This window comes from Amphiura filiformis, chromosome 12, assembly GCF_039555335.1.
Source record: "Amphiura filiformis chromosome 12, Afil_fr2py, whole genome shotgun sequence".
Classification (NCBI taxonomy): domain Eukaryota; kingdom Metazoa; phylum Echinodermata; class Ophiuroidea; order Amphilepidida; family Amphiuridae; genus Amphiura; species Amphiura filiformis.
In genome coordinates, this window is record NC_092639.1 from 36085659 (window position 1) to 36104927 (window position 19269).

The 19269-nt window shown below is 36.9% G+C and overlaps 1 protein-coding gene across 1 annotated transcript; it reads right to left on the minus strand.

Moving 5' to 3' along the window:
* Positions 1–3330: 3330 nt before the first annotated feature.
* On the minus strand, positions 3331–16452 carry LOC140166131 (transient receptor potential cation channel subfamily M member 1-like). Its single transcript, XM_072189518.1, has 12 exons — positions 16354–16452; positions 15488–15710; positions 14177–14305; positions 12658–12744; positions 11804–11968; positions 10377–10502; positions 9589–9882; positions 7825–7987; positions 6602–6721; positions 5379–5572; positions 4595–4727; positions 3331–4011 (listed from the first exon to the last, which is right to left on the minus strand). The coding sequence occupies exons 1-9, from the start codon at positions 16428–16430 to the stop codon at positions 6669–6671; spliced, it is 1317 nt and encodes a 438-aa protein (XP_072045619.1). The 5' UTR covers positions 16431–16452; the 3' UTR covers positions 3331–4011; positions 4595–4727; positions 5379–5572; positions 6602–6668.
* Positions 16453–19269: the final 2817 nt, after the last annotated feature.

Genomic DNA, 19269 nt, shown 5'->3' on the forward strand with positions numbered 1-19269 from the left:
TGGAAGAGTGCTCTCCCTTTCTGTGCCTTTCTATTTTACACATATGCCACATGCATCAGGAATGCTTTATTAAGACTTCTGACAGTGATTGTAACCATACATAGCCCCTAATGCATTAGGATTTATTTGATCAAAGACTATTATTAACACCAATACAAGTATAATGTTATATATCGTATTTAATATTGCATAACATTTTCACCAACTTTTCAACCAAGGGAACCAAAAGAGCCTAGTTGATACAGAGTTTGCACTCCTGACAACCAAGGTTATACTTTCAGTCATAAATTTTGATCATTTAACAATAAATTATGATCCAGTGACTATTTACAGTCATTTTGGTATTATGTCATGCAATGAATCATTTATCAAATTAGGAGATATTATGTAATTACATAAAAAAGAAAATCTCCATTGGTTTGAGTCTACATAGCATTGAGCACAACTAATCAAAAGCAATATGATTTATTTACACACATGGAGAATTTTGTTCGCCGCAGTATGATACTCTTGTGTAAAGGCAAATCAGAATGATTGAGAAATTAAGGAATAAATATAATTTGGTGCAATTTGAAAAGTGGCAAGTTCAAACAGAATTCGCTGTGTGAAATTGTATAGCCTAACTTATACCACTCACCTGAATTGACCAATGATCAGTGTGTGACATCGAGCCGCCTTGGAGGTCTTTTTAATTGGGAGAGCATTATGTATGGTTGACACCCACATTGCAAATTTTCCAATTGTACCCAATTTTGCTCAATCCTTAATTTCTTGAGCATTACGATTTTGATTTACACATGCATGATATTATACTGCAGCTAATAAAATCCTCTACATTCATAATATATTTTATTGCTTTAAATTATTTGTGTTCAAATTATGACTGCTCAAACTAGTGACTTTTTTTATGTGTTTATGTGCTTCTTGCAAGAATGCTATAGAACTTCTAAATCATGATATTACTGCAAATTCCATCTACTAGACTTCTATTGAATCCCTGTAAACTTCTACACAATAAAAACCTTGTAAATTTCTTGTGTATACAAATAACAAAACTACAAGAGAATTGCACTGATTTGACATTCAGATAATGATAAATTCTATGTAATAATATCATATAATAGTATACTGTTTTTGGTCATACTAATATCAAGTAAAATATATATATCTTATTAGTTCACTCTAAGGTACCTACTGTATTGTTCCTAATAAATGCCCTGTGGGCATGAAATTTTTTTAAAGGGGGCATTTATTAGAGCAATTTTTCTTTTCCATAAAAATGTGATGTAAGCTTACCATCCTCACACAGGCGAAATATGAAAATATTCAAAGAGATTTATTGTAGAATATGTAACATTATCAATCCAAAATTGCATTTTTGTAAGAACATTTTCATGCAAAATAGTTCTTGTAATGAAAAATCTACGAAAAATATGGCAATGACTTGGATGGGAGTTGAGATTTGTCCATGCTAATTTAAGCTTACTCACATATGGCATGGAAATAATGCATTTCGGTCTCTTTTTTATTGTAAAATTATAGGGGCATTTATTAGAGCAGGGCATTTATAAGGAACAATAGGGTATATCATATTGCACTCATTGTAATATTGCACTACTCTATTGTATTCACAAAAACTTGTATCAAAGTAACTCAACAATCATTTTGCATTATGGTATTCCTTATGCGATACCACATTACCCTTACACTGTTACTATAAATACATTTCTATACAGGCTATCTCAAAACTGATTAGTACCAGTAGTATATGTCATCATATTTTGCAGGTATTATAATATTACCCTAATTTGAAATTTAGCTTGTTTAGTGCAAATTACAAAATAATATTGTTATCTACATGTACTAATCATTTTAATGGACAAATAAAATCTTAATTTGGAAACTGTATTGGTGCTAATCATTCAGACAGCCTGTATAACACATTGAGGTATGTTTAAATCATTTTACCCAATAATTCTTTGGATTTCTGTACAAGAACATTTGCAAATTATAATGTATAACATAGTAATCAAGTTTGCCTCTGCTATGATAGCTCTGGAATGCAGAGCAGAAACCAGCACCATGGTGACTCTTTCAGAAAAGGCTAAGAGTAAAACTTGTATGTCCTCAACAAGCTGACCCTTACTTTCAAAATTCCAGAAAACATGTTTTTCTCTTTCAAAACTTAAGACATCCTGAATTAAAGCAGTTTCTTCACGCTTTAGAACATGTATGAAGTGATATTAAAAGTGGTAAAATATCAAATTTCACACCTAAGCATTTAGGCTTTATTGCTTAAAGGGGAATATTGGAATGTCATCTTTCCCTGGGTAAGATCAGACAGCAAGCCAGGCCATGGCTAGATGGTAACATGAGTAGGTTTATTTCACCTTGAAGGCATGGATAGTCTTGCAAATATGGGATAACTTTCCCCTGGGTCATCCAATATGCCTGAATTAGTAGGACTACCAACTTGTATCTACTGGTCAGTTTATACTCTTCCACATCTGTTATTTTTATGTGGGCCTTTAAGTGAATTTTGTAGACTTGGCTATGTTTTTGAAAACCCACCGAAAAACCCACCAAAAACGTTGTGTAAGACAATCATCTTCTCTTGGCCTAATGTGATCGCAGCTTATAGGTTGAAAGTTTGCAGACCCATGGGCACATGGTGTAAATTTGAGATAATAAGTATAGCACTTCAGGAGCAGATGCCTAAGTGTGCTACTGGGACATTTTCACTGCCACATTGAAAGATGCATGGCAAAGGAAAACAGTATGTTGACCAGTTTGGCATGCCATGCTTGTTGACCTTCTTAATGCACCCGAAGCGGTAAACTAACTTTGATTAAGTTTCACTAACAGTAGCACTAGTAAACCTGTACTGTTTGTATATTACTTTAAAGAAAATAAAAAATTCAACACACTCAAATTTATGGTGTCAAAGTGTTCAATTTTTGTGTCATGTTATGCATGAATCATTCTAATGAAAAAAGTACAAAAATGGCAAAATATGATACTGTTCACATGGCGTACCTCTGAAGGTGGAAGTTTAGATTTTATCTGTTGGGTAACATGTAGGCAACAACTTTACAGAGAATAGCAGTGCAAGAATAGAGGCACTGAGGTGAAGCACTTCATATGTGCACCAAATTATCTGGTTCAGGGATAGAGTATACAAAAAGATTGATAAACAAGTAACTTATGTATGGAATAGACAATTGAGGAATGTTGACTATACTGAGTATAACCAGACCTGAATATCATCATCCTGTGGTTCCGGGAAAACTAGTCTACTTCTCAAAACACTTTTACGGGATAGTAACCTACCTGACTGAATCAGTGTAAAATAATGAAACAGTTCATTTACCCTGTTATAGAGTGATCGAATAGGTTTTTATCATACCACTAAGGGAAACATCAAAGAACACTACCAACCAGATATATTTTCTTATCTAGTCAGTGAGTGTGTACTTGTGCCTTATATCTAGTTAATGAGAGCATATTGCAAAATCATGATACATGTATATGGCGAGATATGCATATAAAGGCAATTTGCATATACCGGGTGCATAAATGCACACAATACTCTGAAAAGTCATCCAATTTTTGTAATGTTTTTGCAACAATTAGAATGTTTAAAAACTTGAATTATTTTAATATTTAGAATGACTTAGTGGTATGATAAATTCGTTATTAGGTTCAGCATCGGTATGGTACAGGAAATTATCATGCGCTCAGTGTCATAATGGGTTCAGCCTTAGGCTTCACCCAGTATGACACACAATAATTTTCTGTACCATTCATCTGCTTCAACTAATAACTAATAACAACTGACTACCTTATGTAGGTGATAAAGGGCCTGGTGATGTAACACCTGTAAAGGCATTTATTGATTCCATCATACTGGATGTTTTAGCTTCAATGTCCTCCAATCTGCGGGCAAATGATTGGAAATATCTACTCTCTGTGGCTTGCTGCTCCTCCATAACTGTGACAAAAGTCTCAACCCTGTAAAAGATTTGAAGAATATGCTTGAGAGGGGATACTTCAGGCTAGTTGGTAATTTAAGGTAAGTACATTAAGTGTTTTGAAATTCTTTAAAAAGTTTTCTAAGCAAAGCTAATAAGCACCTTATGGAAAATACTCAGGCTAAGTTCTTGAGCAACTGAATCTCACAAATCACAAAATCCGAAACGATAAAACACAACATTTGGGCCTGAATATAAAAACATAAACACAACATCCATTTTTGTTCTCTATACAGATATGAATATTGATATTTATTACTTATAATTTGTATTGCTTATATATACTAATATATATTTTCTCTTTTTGCTGATCCCAATCCAGACCTGTAGAAAGTGCCCAGGTCCAAAGAACCCCGGTCCATTTCAACTCCGCAACTACTCCCCACAACCCGGCCAAACCTGTTGATGTATTGCCTGACCCCTAAATCTTGAATTCAATCTGCTTTCGGTCAAAAACGGTACGGCGTATTTCAGATTGTCAGGTTACCCTGCACTAGTGTGAACTTATGGTCTATACATGATGCTGTTCACTATCAGCACCTTGAATCAGCCATGACACATACCTCTCATTGATTCTTTGCATTGTTCCCTGCATTGAATATTGGCCTTGAATGTTCTGCTGTCTCAAATAGTCTTCCATACAAGACTCCTCAAAGTTGTACAGCAACTGAGATGTCTTCTCACCAAAACGCATCTCTGTGTGGAAAACAAAGTATTGTGTAAACCGACTGCCTAAATTAAGAAGTAAACTACCAGATTCCTATTGCAACCGCATTCCTGCCAATGCATTTGGCTGGTACTGTGCAGTACCAGAGAGAGGGGTATCAGTGCAAAGGGGTATCAGTGCAGTAACACTGCTGGGGTCCTGTGCAGTAGTAGTATTGGCAATGTGCATATCAGTCAGGTACCTTGGCGACGGTGTACCTGTGCAGGCAGCCGACATAGGAATCTTGTAGTGTAGTTGAAATTTCTTTGTAGAATGCGGTTTTGTGATAAAATCCTGGGGAAATTTAACCAATTAAGACTAAGAACTTATGGTTATTTTTACAAAATTGATAATAGTCTTTATTATAGATTAAATAGTAATTACAGTGTCTACAGGATGCATATATTTCATCCAAAGTACATTATCATAAAACTGATGATGGCGCAAAATTTGACGGTCTTGCTTTTCCTTTTGATGAACGTCTAAATTTGCACCATTTTTGGGGCAAATGGAGTACAGGTAAATTTTGGAAATAAAGATGTTTCATAAAAATGGTCTTCTTTTAGAGAAACTCACAATGGAAATTAGGTAAATGCCAACTGGTTTACTAAAATTATTCCACACATTTGAAACAGACTTACTCATAACATTGACAGCACGCAGAAACCCCTCATCCTTGCAGCAATAGATTATATACTTAACAGCCTGATAAATGAGGGCTAGAATAATGAAAGGAGGTGGTAGCAGTGGCCTATTGCTGTACACCATGATCAGACGGTAACGCTGGTATTTCCAGATCTCATCCGAATGAGCCTTCACACGCTCAAATGTGTTGCTAAAATGCAAGGAAAAAATTATCCATCAGACTAGATATAAACAAGAACATCTCATTAAAGGTGGGTAACCTGATTGACAATCTCATCCCCCCCACTTTACCTCATCAAAATGCTGATTTTGGTATCAGATGAAAGCTCATATTTTTCTCATAAACATATTGATATTTGGCATTCCAAATCGGTATATTTCCGAAGAAATCATCAAAAAACTGTCGAATTAGTCTCAAATATAGTACACCACATTTGAGACTAATTAGGCATTTTTTTGTGATATCTTCGGAAATGCACTGAGTTGGAACTTCTAATTTCAATATGTTTATGAGAAAAATAGGGCCTTTCACTTGAAATCAATATATTACATGATCATGATGATTATCATTAATAAAAACACTGTAGACTACCAATATCACGCTGTATAAATGTTGGTAATTCCATTAGGAATTAGTCACATTTACAAAAAAAAGTTTACATGTTCTTTTTGCATGAGTGCTTGAAAGGGATGACATTTTATGTTATACGCAAGTTTTAATGATTTTCCAAATATATCAGGTCACCTTCCTTTAAGATTTAGTTTCATTCAGTTTTACACATAACATAGTTTGTTATAACACATAACATACTTTGTATTGCATGGTAAAGGTTACACACTACTTTGCTTTACGTCACATGCTGGTGATGGCTTGCACACAGATAAGCAGGGTCCATCTGACAATTTGCAGGATTTGGGGAGTATAACTTCATTATTACTGGTCTTGTTTTGCATGACCTAACATGGGATAACTAATTTAGTATATTCACAACATTTAAATATACCATGTGTGTATGTAGAAGAGATGCATTTTACACTGTTTTAATTTTATCTGAAGGAGTATAAACACATTTTTACTGTAATAACAGCTCAAAAAGACAATTACAAGAATTTACACAAACCTGACCAGCATGGAAAAATGAAACAAAAATCAAGTAGGAGAGTGACTAAAATTTTAGTTTTCAAGAAATTCCTATTTCATTTGTTATCGTTTACTCACTTGAAAATGGCGATGAGCATGTTGAGCAGTACCACATTGCCAATGAGCAGATATATGGCGAAAAGTGCTATGTAAACAAAGTTAGCTCCTTGGGGCATTCACCAGTATCTCCACAATTCACTGGATGGAGAAATTTAAAAACAAATATGGTGAGATTAAGACTTTCTACATCTTCAAATCATTTACTATTTTATATTTAGAGAATAAAGGTATTGTTTTAGCAGCTGGAGTGCATCTATCGTCTCATATAACACGGGCGAACGCCAAAAATAATGATGGTGCCCGTGTTATATGAGATGATAGATGCATGACAGCGGCTGAAAACAATACCTTTAGTCTCATTCTTAAACACTTCAATTCAAATAAAAATAAAAATACAAATTTTAATCAAATTAAATCCTACATTTTAGTAGTAATTGCCTAGGGCTTAAAATCGAACAGTCCTGTTGTTGTTATGCACCTCCGATTGGTTCAAATAGCGAATATGTGTATCGTATCGATGCACACATGCTGACCCCTGTTATATCATGTCATATCACACAGGTAAGAACCAATAACATTGCAGGAACATTCTCATGTGTTTAAGAAGTGTAAATAAAGACATAGTGTGAATTTTAGGTTTCTATAATTGTATCATTACAGTTGCTTTTTATCACAATCAGATACCCTTCAAATTTAACACGTGAATTCTAATAATGATGTCAATATTGACCATTTCCTACTTTAATTTTGTTTCCATTTCTCAGATTTGCAGGCATGACTTATATTTTCCATCCATGCACTTGTCTGTGATTGGGGTTACCTGAATGGATGTCTCCTTTTTAGGGGATGTATCATGGATTCCAACTGGAATAGCCCAATGCAATAGACGGTATGCAATACGACATCACTCATGACAGAGTCATCCTTGTTTAAATAAAATTCTGTCCCCCCATAAAGTCCCACAGGAAAATTCGCATGATAATACAATAAAACGTGTAATAGGTATGAATGGTTGTAGAATCGATCTAGAGACCTGTCCCTCTGTCATCTTAAGTTATCTTGGAACTGTCCTCCAGCATGGCTGCCATTTCAATTGTTATACTGTTCCGGTTGGTTTATTGCAAACACTCTAATGTATTGTTGACATTGGTATACGATAAATAAATAAACAAACAAACGACATTTGGTATACAATAAACAAACAAACAAACAAATAAATAAATAAATAAATAAAACCTTACTTCTGCCATCGTCTTCTAAGAAGAGTTCTCCATAGAATTGCCAATATGGGATGGCAAGTACATTGAACAGTTGATCAGCAGGATGTAGGAGGGCACCGCGTACAATGCCATAACTGACCATGAAAACCAATGCAATCATGCCAAAAGATAATGCATCTTTACCCTAGAAATAAAGAAAGAATATTGATGAGTGTATCAACAGGATCTTATAATAAAAGCCACAAAGGAAGAAATTAGTTTGCCTCTGACAATCATGTCAATAAAATTACCCACAGCCCGTAACTGGTTGGTATTACATAACTAACAAAGAAACCAACAACCCTAGTTACACCGTACTAACCAATCACACGCTACACTAGAGTTTGATTGACAGAATTGTCAGACACAAACCACTTTTTTCGACATTATAATTGACCATGAAGACCAGTGGTATCAAACCAAATGTTAAAGAGCTAAAAATGTGTATTTGGAGGCCCATAGAATGCTTTTTGATGACATTTTTGCTTACAAAGGCCAAAAAACAAAAAAACATCTTTTAGTCTTAATATTTCGCAGGGTCAATTAGAAATCTCTCTACTGATACCAAACTCTCCAATTTGATGGAGAAAAAGTGAAGATTGGACCATCCTTTAAATAATGTCCCCAATTTGGCCAAATATCAGGGCTATATACAGTGGCGTAGCTAGAGGGGGGGCAAGGGGGCAGTTGCCCCCCCCCAATATGCCATTCTGTCGGTTCAGACGGGACTGTCGGTTCATTTTGAGTGGCCTACTAAGCCTCGGCAAATCATGCATCTGCATCGTCGGTCATGTGAACTTGGGTCCGACTAAAAGTGTCAGTAATGTGAAAATTTGATTCAACATTACTTATTTGTATGGTATTTAGACACACCGGCGCGCTGTGTAACCTACGTAAATTATTTCAAACTTTCAAACACTATATTAAATAGCAACCTTTCTCTTTAAAACATGTTAAAAAATTATTTCCTTACCTTCTCTAGTGATTTTCACAAAATACTATATATAAAGGTAAAAACATGCATGAAAAATGGCCCTCCACAATGCTAAAACCTCAGAGCTTCCGGGGGCTTCGCCCCCAGGACCCCCACCAGGCGCTTTGCCCCTGGACCCCACCAGGGGCCCTAAGGCGGGCCCCTGGACCCCACCCATTGCTCGCTCCTCTCGCTTCGCTCGCTACGCTCGAATTGTCAATATTACTTGTCGGTTCGTGTCAAAAACTTGCCCCCCAAAAAAATAAAAATCCTGGCTACGCCACTGGCTATATATACTAACTGTAACTGATATGGGTGCAAATTAAGCTGGAAAATTTAATTCAAATTATTAAGGAGCAAACTGTTACAGTAGTTAGCTGGATATACTTTTCATGCTCAATTTGTACACATTTTAGTAGTTGATAGGTTACACATTCTAATCCAAGTGATCATGGAGTGAGCAAGTGTATAATAAGGTCCACAAAACCTAATGTTAACCCTAAACAAGGGGTTCTTATTCTTAATTATATTGCTCGCAGGTCAAGGAGAGCCAAACTCATCTGAGTTTGAGAGCCAAATACACCTTGTTTTGCTATAGTTACTGTACAATTCAGAGCTGTTCAAGGGCCAACAACATTTGGTCGGCAAACTGGATCTGGCCTGTATATTAAGAACCCCTACCATAAACCTGCTGTGAATTCCTACAACTGCTGAAAAGGCCATACCTTATAAATACCTTGTAAATTTGTCTATTATGAAGATTATTATCTTACCATTTTGAATATCATGTTGACATATGGTCCCATACTCTCTGAAACACTGAATATATCCAGGAGCCTCACATACCACACCATGATAGCAAGGCAGTAGAAAATCCTGGCACTGACATAGATTCCATCGTCATCAGCGAATCCGTCATCAAATTCCATCGCGAGTCGTATACCAAACCCGGTGAAGAAAAGTATAAGTCCAGTAAGGTCAACAAGATTCCAGAAGTCAAGTGCCCATATGTTGATTTTTGTTGATAAAGGAAGATTGTGCCTAGCAAATATGGCTGGGGAAAGAACCTGAAAATAAATCAATTTTATATATTTATTGAGTGGTGAAGACTTTTTCCTTCAAAATGTATGCATTGATTCAAAGGGCATGCACAATTATTAGTTGCTGCAGACAAACACTTTTTCTGTCTGTGTTATTAATTTTGAGACAGACATGTACATTTGAATGCAACCTGTGTGTTCCACAAGCATACAATGCCGTAATGTACACACTAAAAAAAATCTGTTGAATTGACCAACCACAAAACACGATTTTGAATCCAGGCAGTATGTCTGAGCTTCCGCAAAGTATGCATGCAATCTCACTCAATATGAGCAGCTGTGTACAAGAATTAAATATACAAACAGACTTTTTAGTTTATTCACATGTTTTTACCCATGGCAATACAGTTTCTCACCCAGTCAATGAATAAGTATCTTAGTGAAGTGTGAAGAGATACTACTCATGACCCCATCACAACCTGCATTAGCTTCCACCACTGATATGTGAGGTAAAGCCTTACCTGTCGGATTTCTTCCAAAGCAAACGAGAGCATGAAAAGGGCTACTATCCATTCTGGAATGGTCATCTTTGATCTTGAATTCAGCACAGTGTATGTGAATAGAGCCAAGAAGATGACATAGAACACCTGGGCAAATATAAAGGAAAAATGAACAAGCAACCATATTGAATACAGGGTGAGACAAAGTCATCTGTACTCAACTTAAACCTATTTTTCTGAAATCTTGGAACACCCTGAATAAAAATTAACATATTGATGAAATTTAAGACTATAATTTTCACAATAAAAATGTTCACTTACTTTCGACTTGCGGTCACTAAGCCTTTTTCAAACTGATGTTGATGATCTTGATGAGTGCCACATGACGAGTTGTTTAATATGTTTGTATGATGCATTCATATATCTTTCACTATAAAGGACAACAAATTAATCTACCATTTCCAACAATGTTTAATGATTTGATTACTGTCAAACATTTTAAAGATTTTTGTAAAGTCGGATATAGATCATTTTGACTTTCCTGGTGCTAAATTTAAGGGCTTCTTAATACAAAAGGCTACTATCTATTCTGGAATGATTATCTTTGATCTAAATTTACCACAGTGTGTGCAAAAAAGATGGTGACATCAAGAGCATATATAATACTAAAATTAGGACTCATTAATACTAAAGAGAAGATCATTGCTATTATTCGCTGTAGAAATAAATTGTGTAACAGTATAAATTACCATAGCAATAGGTAAAAACAATTTTTGAATGCATTACTCTGCAATAGACATACGCTGTACCTCTTCATCGCACAATAGATGGTCAAAGAATGGGCATGAAGACCTGGATTGTAATTCTATTGAAATTTCACATAATACTCCATGTATATAAGTTTCACATGCACCTGTAAAATAAGTGTCTTTGAAAAGAGCGGTATTGTATTCAATCTATGATTGCACATGTACACATGCATGACAGGTGATAAGGGCAGCCTGCATTATATAGTGCAGGGCAATACATTCAAAAATCGTTTTCACCCATCGCTATGGTAATCAACACTGTTACATCACTACTTCTACAGCGAAGGTGAACTCCTGTGTATACATAAACTTATTCATTACTGCAGTCATTCACCAAAATAAGCAATCAAGTTCGCTCAACCTATACAGCGGTCAACTCCAGTGCATTGGTGTTTGACCATAAGTTCAAGCCCTGGCACAGTCTCTGTTTGTTTCTCGTGAATAATTGAGCTTCCTGGGCAAGGAAGTAACTCTTTGTTTATCTTGGTTACCGTACAAGAACTTGCGGATATGATCCTGGCTTGCTGCATCATCTGGGAAAGGCCAGGGCTCAAACCTGGGACCTTTTAGTGGTGCAAAGAGAGGACACTCTAACCCACTTAAAGGGCAAATCTTACTTGGAGAGGCTACTACACTTACCGTGTCAACCCAAAACTTGACCACAGGAGCCTGAAGATAATCTGAAAGTTTTTCAAATCTTGATTCTGGTGCTTGATAGAATTCAAGTTCCCACAATGGTGGTCTTTGCTGCATCTGTGAATCTAACACTCCTGCCTCAGATCCGCTTTCATAGTCATCCGCATCCTGTGATAAAAAACCACATATTTAGGCTGGTCAATTACTAATAGTGTTATAAATGAAGCCAGATGTACAAAATTGCATCTGATGTCATCTGTCAATCAAGCTCGAACACGGTTTGTTTACAAGTGTTGTGATGTCTTGCTGATGACTTGCTGCACGGGGCGGTATAACCGGGCGTCTTATTGTTAATTTTGCACCTTCAAACATACAAACCATCTCAAAAGTTAGGTCTTTATAGTAGGAAACTTTATTTCCCGAAGGCACCATGTCAGCAATGCCTAGAAAAGTTGCTTTTTGCCTTGCAAATGTACGTCATTTTTCGTCATTTTCTGCTATTCCTTTTTTACGACCAGCACCAGATAAATCAGACTTCCTTTTACGCACTATTAACCAATCAAGGATCACAGGGAATTTGATCGACTCATCAGATGCGATTTAGTCTTTTTATCTCTGTCTTTCATCATAGTCAATAATTTAGACAATTTGATGGCATCCAAAACCAAGTAAAATTTAAAAAGTGGTGGAAAAGTTGGATACATGTAAGTTTAAGATTTTCAATTTCCTTGGTGTAACAGAAAAATTAACTAATATTTTTCTCTTACTGATTGGTTTCTGAGATATGAAAATAATGTGGTAAACAGCTACTGTGACACATACTCCCCTAAAAGAGTAATAGACCTGGTGCGACTTACTTCTTCATTTAGACCCAGAGCAGCTTCTACCATCTCAGTACCCTCCTCTCCTGTCATCAAGAACTGATGCAGTAATATTTGATGCTCCTGTTGGAAGAAAATAAAAGAAACCATCAGAGAATAAATTCCCTTCAAGATCTTGATAGGGATAGCATCAAGTTTGTTCCTACAATGCTATCAGCTGCCTGCTGATATTGAAAACTGTGACCTAACAGTAGCTACAAAGGGAAAACACTTGTGTGTATATTTGTTGCAGGTACATACCGTACCTAAAACAGAGGTGTAAGTGAGGTAACGATCCACTCCCTGAAAATCATGCAAGCCAAAGGCGAGCACCTCGGCAAATTTCCGGAAGTGCAAGGGGGCTTGTCCGGGGAATAGGCTGCAGGGTATCACCCTCCTCCCCCTCTTTTTTTTATGACAAATTATCATCATCCAATCCCAGAAAGGTAAAAAAAAAAAAAAAAAATTTAATTTAAATTAAAAAAAATTACATTACCAGAATTTTTTTTTGGGCCACATTTCCGGGAGACTTACACCTCTGCTAAAACTATCACAGACTACAGAAATGGAACAACTACCATAAAACTATCTCATTCAATACATACAGGGGGTACCCATCATTTTCCAGTTATTATGAACAAGACTGCACAACAAAATGCAACATTGGAGCTACCTTATTTATAGATAAATGTTATGATAGGTCATAAAACTATCAATCCTGGGCATTTCAAGAGGATCCAATGTTGCATATTGAAGAAGCAGGATTGTCAATAAATACCAAAAACAATGTGCACCAAACATTTTGAAGTCCATTAAATATACCTTTTTCCTTGATTTCATCATTTTGTTGTCTACTAATTGTAATTTGTATGTACATAAAGGTAAAAGTAAAGGAGGCGATCCTGTATAAACAGTGATCGGAGTGACCATCTCTCTTTCATTGGTGATTATGTTGCTATAGGGGGATCGCTACACCTCCTCCACAGCAAGTCTGTTACCTTCCCAGCATTCAAGAATACCGGTACCCATTTATACAATTGGGTGGAGAGGAGTAATGGAGATAAAATGCCTTACTCAAGGGCACAACACGATGGCGTCACCAGGGCTCGAACCCACAACCTTCCGATTATGAGTTGGAGCATATTGTGTTATGTTGCATGCGCATATTTTGGGGGCTTTGGGGTGCCAGCCCCCCAGTCAAAACAAAAGGCGGCGGGGAAGACGAAAGGCGGTGGAAGAAGAAGGGCGGAAAAAAGAATTAGTAAAGAAAAAAGGGCGGAAAATGTTATTTTGGAAAAAATTGTACTATACATCAAAATGTGTTGCTTTTGGGGCGGTAGCACCTATCAATCCTTTTTTGCTCTTCACTTTTCAAACGACCGTAAAAAAAATTGGGGCAACCTTTTCGGGCTGTTGAGAAAGGCGGCAAAATTGGATTTTCTTCAGCCCCCCGTGGAAGGGGCGGCCACGGTACGCCACTGTGTTGTGTTGTATCATAAGAAATTGAATGTGATACCTGTCTAATTCCTGATGTTGCCATTTCAATCATATCTTCTGGATCGTAGCCTTCCATTCTATCTAGACTTCTGGTGCTAGAGATTTTCTCTTTCTCCTCCAATTCAGACATCATCTGCTGTTGTAAACGCTGAAACATAAAACCACACAGTACATGATTGCAATTATTATACATCCACCTTGAGTACAGTCATATCTAGTATTAAGGGCTCATATTGAAATACCCTACCACGTTTTCACACAGACAGAAGGCAGGATTCCCCTCGCTAAGCGTGCGCCTCAGGAAAGCTCGGTCATAAAACGGATGGATTATATGCATCAGTGTTACACCCTGCCCAGGATTTTAACAAAAGACGGCTAGCACAGGAAAGCTGCAGGATGGCGCACACCTTCCTGTGTAAGGGAATTTCAATATGAGCCGTAAGTTAAGGTCATATCGAGGCTGTTGCCTGTTGATATCACTCAAATTAAACTTAGTTTATACTGGTCAAGACAAGGATGTGAGCGGATAATAACTACAATAGTAGCTGTATTACACTAATGCATAATCAGCCAGCCACATTGTTAGCTCCCTTGTTTCATTAGCTGTGTATCTTGAACAAGCCTATATGTTTCTATCCTATAGAAAAAATAATTGGGACGGAGGTCACAGATAGGTTGTCCAAAGATATGAGACTTTTTTTTCCTCAATTTTCAGCCTATTTTACAGGTTGACCTCAAATGACCTTTGAACACCACTATAACATGAAAGTTCCTATAGTGTAGCTATAGCCCAAGTTTAGTTGCAATTGGATTTGAACAGTTTATGTATGTCCAGTTTTTCATTTTCAACCTATGACCTTAGAACTAGGTATGTGACCTTGGATATCACCAATGTATGAAGGTACCTATAATGCAGCTATGACCCAAGTTTGATATAAAATTGGATCAGCTGCGCCCATATTTATTGGTCTCGCTATGAGTTTTAAAATATTGGACGAGACGTAGTAGAGTCCAATATTTTAAAACTCATAGCGAGACCATAAAATATTGGGCATTAAGCATCCAATTTTATCATTATTATGTGTTGGATCCAATATTTTCACACACTTGGATCCATCAAAACATAATAGGCCTAATGGTTGGAATATGATTTCAACTGTTCATATGAGACCAAATTTTAACCAAAAGCCTTACATAAATGTTGATGGATACACACTGAGAGACACACACCCCGACTGACTGACCGACACACAACTTGTGATGCCATAAGGTCTTTTCCTTCGGACGACCAAAAAACAGATTATATGATTATGTCCATAATTTTACATACCTTTGGATGTGCTACTTTGTTCAATCTTCCATACCAATGATCATTCAACAACACCTGCAATGCTGGGTGTGCAATGAATCTAGTGAGTCCAAAGCCTGCTGCCAATGTCACACAGGTATGCTGGTTCCATTTGTTCAATTCAGCTCTCAGCAGATGACGTGTGTAGGCTGTGTCTTCCTCATGGCACTTGTCTAAAAGGTCAATGGCCAACTGCTCATAACGACTGCATGGGGAAACAAATTTTAAAATTAGGTGCTGTAAGTAAGGCATGTAATGTGGTGTATGTGAATTTGGTACTACAAAGTTATGATATTGGAAGTTGTAGTTTTATCAACTGGGACCCTCATTTTTTTTTCATTTCTAAATTCTGCTCTTCTCTCTTTCCTTTCCTCTTCTACATTCCCTAACTTTGTTTTCTTTCTATTTTCCATCCTTTCTTTCATCTTCTGTCTTTTTTCTTTAGTTTTTCATTCTTTTCTAAATTTCTTCCTTTCTTGCTCTCTGTCCCTTTCTTTCTTTCTCTTCTTCCTTCCTTCCTGTTACAGACCTGCTTTGGGTAGTGAGTTCATTCACTGCATCTGTATATCCTACACATCCTCTGACACATTCTGACCCCAATCAGAACCTTAGCTAATGAATCGATTTCTGAATCACTTTCCAAAAGCAGTGTATCACAACCGCTTGGCGATCGAGTATAAATTCAGCTTAAGCCATGTTAAATTTTTGGTCCTGCCTTTCTTCTTCTCATTGCTTCCATCTTCCTTTCCATTCTCTTTTCCTTCCTCTTCCTATCCTCTCTCCTTCTTTCCCACTCGCCTACCATCTCTCTCTTCTTCCATTTCTTCCCCTTCCATCCTGTTACAGACCTGCTTTGGTTAGTGAGTTCATTGACTGCATCTGTGTTATAACTCCTCTCTGCTATCCTACACATCCTCTGAGACATTCTGACTCCAATCAGAAACTTAGCTAATTAATGACTATTTTGATGTGCTTCCACACCAGATAAGCCATATATTAATTTCTTGGTCCTCCCTTTCTTACTCTCTTCCATTTGCTTTTTCCTTCCATCTTCCTTTCCATTCTCTCTTCCTTTCTCTTCCTTCACTCTCTCCTTCAATCTTTCCCATTATCCTACCATCTCTTCTTCCTCCCTCCCCTTCCGTCCTGTTACAGACCTGCTTTGGTTAGTGAGTTCACTGACTGCATCTGTGTTATAACTCCTCTCTGCTATCCTACACATCCTCCGACACATTCTGACTCCAATAAGAAGCTTAGCTATTTTGATGTGCTTCCACACCAGATAAGCCATATATTAATTTCTTGGTCCTCCCTTTATTACTCTCTTCCATTTACTTGTTGCTTTTTCCTTCCATCCTCTTCCTTTCTCTTCCTTCACTCTCTCCTTCACTCTCTCCTTCAATCTTTCCCATTCTCCTACCATCTCTTCTTCCACCCTCCCTCCCCTTCCGTCCTGTTACATACCTGCTTTGGTTAGTGAGTTCACTGACTGCATCTGTATTATAACTCCTCTCTGCTATCCTACACATCCTCTGACACATTCTGACTCCAATCAGAGCCTTAGCCAATGACTCCCTGCTGCGCTTCCACATCAGATAAGCCATCTCAAATTTCTTGGTCAACAGTGCCCATAGGAACAGATGATTGTATGCTAATTGACGCTTGTATGGCTAACTGTCTTGAATCAATTCTTCACTGGCATTCTGTGAAAATACACGAAGAGTAAATTGTATTATTTATTTAATCTTTCTTTATATACTGGTCGATACATTGTACTGTTCTACCAAGAGGTCTAGATATATGTGCCCATCCACCACAAACTGGTCGTAAAAGTCGGCATTTTCCATTTTGAGATAAATCAAAAACAGTATATGGATTTCTATGTAAAATATATTAGCCTGCCTTTGATGAACCATAACTTTACTTTCAGATGTTCGATGAAGCTGGTTGAGGTGTCATTTTAAAGCTGAAAGTGAATTCTTTAAATATCTGCATTAAACAGAAAATGACCTAGATGGCCGACTTTACTACCACTTTGTGGTGGATGGTCACATATAACAAGAAAAAGAAGTTTTACAAGATAAGACAAGATAGACACTCATTAAAGGTTATAATAACATTACTTAAGGCAACAAAACATATGATTTAAAAGGCTGTAAAGTAGAATCGCCGGTTATCGTGTCATGCACCGAATCCCCTCAAATTTCCCTTGATTGAACCTTATCATTTTATATTCCCCAAATTACAGATCGAGACATCTACTAAATCGTTCACAATCTGCAAAAAAATAAATGTCAATTTTCACTAAACTTGGCAGACTCATATTGCGCTATATCGTACATATGTGAATAAATTAATAACATTACTGAAGGTTACATTGATGGAAATATAAACAATTATGGCCATATTTCCTGCCCATATTTTTAGGAGAACCTTGTGAGTTTCTGTGTAGACCTATTATCAGATAATATAAATTCTCATTGATTTAGCTACTCAATATTTTTACCCCAATAATACTAGCTGGGCTTAGCGGCATATATATATAGAGAGCTTGACTGTGCCGTGTGTGCGACGGTGACACACAAAGTGAATCTCCACGTTTGACATTTGGCTGGTAGCTTGGATATGTTTTTGTGGGGGGGGGGGGCAAAGCATATTTTTTGGGGCCAACAAAAGTGGAAATTGTTATAATTTTGGATTTTTATTGGGGGCATCTTTGGAACAAGAGTGTTAACTGGGGGAATTTACACCAGCCCCCCCTGCCTTTGCCACTGTTAAAAGCCATGATAACAAGGTGATTTTTCTATCTTTCATTAAGCTTGATCCAGGAGTTCATAAGATCAATAATAATAGTTTTAATATCAGCAGAAAGAAGAATTCTAGCAAGTCTATTGGGAAGAATTTGAAAAGTATTACAATATGATCAAACAGTGCTACAATAATCAAAATGGGGTATGATGAGAGCATTTGCAAGCATGAACAAGTAAGACACAAATTTGCCTATAGTTACTAGTTGGACTAATTATTCCCATTTTAACAAGGCCATTCTCAAACTAAGTCTTCCCTGCTTTTGTGATCACTGCTTTTACGATTGGTAACCAGCACTATACACGCAGTCTTATTCTATGGGATAAAATAGGTGTGTGTATATTGTGTTGATGAGTTAATAAAATACTCTAAAATGGCTTAGGAAAATAGTACAGAAATATTCAAATGCATTTGACTGATTTTTGTGGCAAGCTGAGAGTGGGGAAAAGCAATTTTTGACACACTGTTTGGAAATATTACACCCCCTCCAACAGGGAAGCTCATAATTATTGCACAGCCCCTAAGAAACTTGTATCTGCAGATCCTGGAAAGAAATTTCTAGGCCACGACTATGACTTTGTCATAAACAACATTACAATTGAGAATATCTGGGGAAAGTATGGTATGCTCAAACAGGATGTGTAAGCATATTTCACAGAAAACAGGACAATATTGCAACATCTAGGAAAAGAGCTCTAGAAGCGTCAGCATTTTGTAGCGGTCGAGTGCACTGCTCGATGGAGCGTGCACGCTTTCGATCAAGCAATATTATGTATACCCAACTCTGTGTAATCCTGAAAGCAGGAGTACACAATAAAAACCCTGTTCTTCATGTTTATATACAGGTATATGGTTGGTACAAACTTGGTGAATTACCTCAAGCTGTAAAACACCAATTTTCACCATGTCTACATGTGGATATTTCAGAGTGATTTTCACTATTTTGCAGCTCCATG

What these genes read in the sequence shown, in the direction of transcription:
- LOC140166131 (XM_072189518.1), bottom strand. Translation starts at nt 16,430, where the DNA reads ATGTCTCAGAGGATGTGTAGGATAGCAGAGAGGAGTTATAACACAGAT. An exon ending in CAACATCAGGAATTAGACAG is followed by an intron (nt 12,745 to 14,176) that starts GTATCACATTCA and finishes TTCTTCCAACAG; the next exon opens with GAGCATCAAATATTACTGCA. An exon ending in CTTTGGAAGAAATCCGACAG is followed by an intron (nt 9,883 to 10,376) that starts GTAAGGCTTTAC and finishes ATTTATTTTCAG; the next exon opens with GTTCTTTCCCCAGCCATATT.